Source organism: Haplochromis burtoni, unplaced genomic scaffold (assembly GCF_018398535.1).
Source record: "Haplochromis burtoni strain Fernald_Lab_line unplaced genomic scaffold, NCSU_Asbu1 Contig_69, whole genome shotgun sequence".
Lineage (NCBI taxonomy): Eukaryota > Metazoa > Chordata > Actinopteri > Cichliformes > Cichlidae > Haplochromis > Haplochromis burtoni.
The window spans coordinates 649,106-651,889 of record NW_024582430.1 but is presented as its reverse complement, the minus strand read 5'-3'; the positions used below and the strand labels follow the sequence as shown (position 1 = coordinate 651,889).

Below are 2,784 nucleotides of genomic sequence, written 5' to 3'. Positions count from 1 at the left end.
AAAATCCGTCAAATGTTTCAGTACGACTTTGCTGAGCTACGAAGCCGCACCGCTTGATGGATTGTGGGAGCTTTACGGCTGTCGTAGGCGGAGCCTCGCGGAGTGATACGTACTGTGCTTAATATTACCGTATTGTGTGTGTATAACCTCTTTTTAAGTTTTGTGGATATTATACATGGTTATGCTGAGGATATGTCGGCCAGTTTCCACTGGAAATGCCTTTTGGTTAAACTGTCAGCAAAGAATTTGCACTGTTACATTTTTATAAACCTTTAATGCACATAAAACAGCTGCTTGTTTAAGTGAAAACACACTGATGTTTTTTTTGCACTAATAAAGTTGTGGAGTTGTAAAGTATTTTGTCTCGTCTCAATTATATCGTCAGTTATATCGTTATCGCAAATTTTCAAATATATATCGTGATAAATATTTTTGGTCATATCGCCCTGCTCTAGCCACAATCACAGGCGTGGAGCGACCAGCTGGACGCCGTGACGCACACTGACCTCTGACCTGGACAACAAAGATGTGAGACGTGGACTGGCAGCTGATGGGAAACACGCTCGAGGGGATTTTTAGGTGAAGCAGCGGTACGAGGATGAGTGTGAGGCTGACGAGATTTAGCCCCCACGGAGGATAAAGCACCCCTGTGGGGGGAATTCACCTCAAACTCAAAGTATGGAAGTCAAGCCCGGTACTAATACGTGGTAATGTGTTATTGTACGTACAGCATCGGCACATGCGTCACTAAAACCAGCTGTAACATTAAAGCGACTGACCATGAATAATGAAGGATAAACCCACAGAGATAAATGTGTGTAACATGAAACGAGCTCTTTGGTATCAGTCTGATCATCACTCTCAGGGGGAGTTATTATCTTTGAACTCAAACCACATTTTCCTTCCTTAAGTTTGGAAAAGTTCAGAATAAAAGTAAGAACAAAAGTGAGCAGAGACTCACATGATAGTTAAAGCAGGTTAAAGCCTGACAATCATCATGACTCTGACGTGGGAGGTTACTGTGAAGCTCACACTGGCTACAACAACTATTTTCCAGTGAGTGCACATTTTTAACCCTTTAGCACCAAGCAAGTCATAGCTTATACATCAGACTCCCCCAGAACCACCTGATCCGATCACTACATTACTCGTTTTTACTTCCACGCACTAACCAACGGGACCGTGGACAGAAGGAAGGATGTGAAGCATTAAATCCGTGGCTTGTTGTGCTGCGATCGCTGCTTCAGTTCTGCCCCCCATCAATAACTGACAGACTTTAAATGGCTCTCTGTGTGAACACATGCTGGAATATTGTGTTTATCATCGTCACCTCTGCTCTTATGCTCGCTGCTCTTTTTAAAACTGAAGCCAACTCATTACATGTTTCTGTGGGGACCCCTGTGGCCCCACTGAAAAGAAATCCTGGAAACGCCCCTGACCGCTACTTTCGAGTGGGGGCAATGAGCTCAGGGAGGTGTTGGTTGAATTCCAGGAGGAGGTAACAGATACTCCACTGTGGACTTTACTGAGACTTACTCAGCCCGTTACTCTGCACTTTCAAGCTCTCACCTGTTGATCCTTCCAGCCTGCTCAGGGAGGACGACTTCCTCTCAGCCAGCCGCATCCGGACCTGCTCCCGGACCCTCCGAGCTTTCGCCACCGGGTCCGGAGACGGGCCGTCCGAGGGGACCACGTAAGCGGTGCAGGAGGAGTTGGGCTGCAGGGCGGACAGAAAGCAGCCCTCCGGGATCCCCACATTCATCCTGACGCTTCACCGAGCGAACAAAGAAAAAAGGCTCCAGGCGAACTCCGGCGAACAGCGGACCGTCCGGTGCGCAGCGCAGCTCCGAGTGTCTGCAAAGAAACGGCGCTCCGTCAGCCCAGCGTCTGTGGGCGGGGCCCGAGAGCGGGGGGCGGGGGGTCTAAAATCCACCTGCTGTCAAGACAACCAGTACACAGGAGGTCTGACCTCACACGCTTACGTCACCGCAGCCCCCGTGACCTCTCCGTTCCCGCAAATATTAATAAACATGAACCCAAATAAAAACAGATTAGTGTTCAGCAGTGTAGAGACCACATACCTGCTTCACGTCCAACTCAGGGGAAGCCATCCACCTACCAGTCAAAGAGGCCACGCCCCTTTCCTACTCTGAGGCTCAAAGCCCCTAACAGGTGTTATGAAGGACTAAATTACCTATAGAGACCAAACATTTTGTGTATCAGGCTGTAAACATGTTTGTTTTAACATTGGAGTCTATGGGGACTGACTCACTGCTGCCTCTGCTGGACGCCAGAGGAACTGCAGGCTTCGAGTTTCAGAGTTGGCTTCATCTCCTCAGGTCGAGGAGTGGAAACAACCTGATAAACTGAGTGTTGTTTAATATGAACATCCACCAGTGGAACGGGAGATACGTGAGTGGAAACAAAGAGTAGGCTTGAGTTTAAGCGCCTTCGAGAGCGGCTGTAAAAGACTCACGAAGAAAAATGGTCACTTTGAACTTTGAAAACGTGTCTGTCATCAGTTTTGGTGAAGCATGATGTCAGGGTTACACATCTGTACGTTATGCAAGCCGATGAAAATAACCCTTCTTACCCAATCCTGATAAATGAGAGGAGCCGACAGAAGGGCCGAGCCGGGGTCAGACGTTTAGCTCCAAACTCGACTGTCGATTCACAAAAACAACGTGCTCACACTCAGACGTGTGTTTCTAATGTGTACCGACAGAAAGTTAGCTGGCTTCTGTGCTTCTTTAGCAACTTTTGAACAGGGGTACGAGTGGGATT

At 48.0% G+C, this 2,784-nt stretch overlaps 1 protein-coding gene across 2 annotated transcripts in view; it reads right to left on the bottom strand.

Annotated features, from left to right (window-relative positions):
- Positions 1-1,876, bottom strand: part of LOC102312717 (plakophilin-3) — a 28,985-nt gene extending 27,109 nt beyond the window's left edge. For both annotated transcript variants that reach the window (XM_005924006.3, XM_005924007.3), the window contains exon 1: positions 1,570-1,876. In XM_005924006.3, the coding sequence (XP_005924068.1) occupies positions 1,570-1,762 (193 nt within the window). In that variant the 5' untranslated portion in view covers positions 1,763-1,876. The remainder of the gene's footprint in view (positions 1-1,569) is intronic.
- Positions 1,877-2,784: the final 908 nt, after the last annotated feature.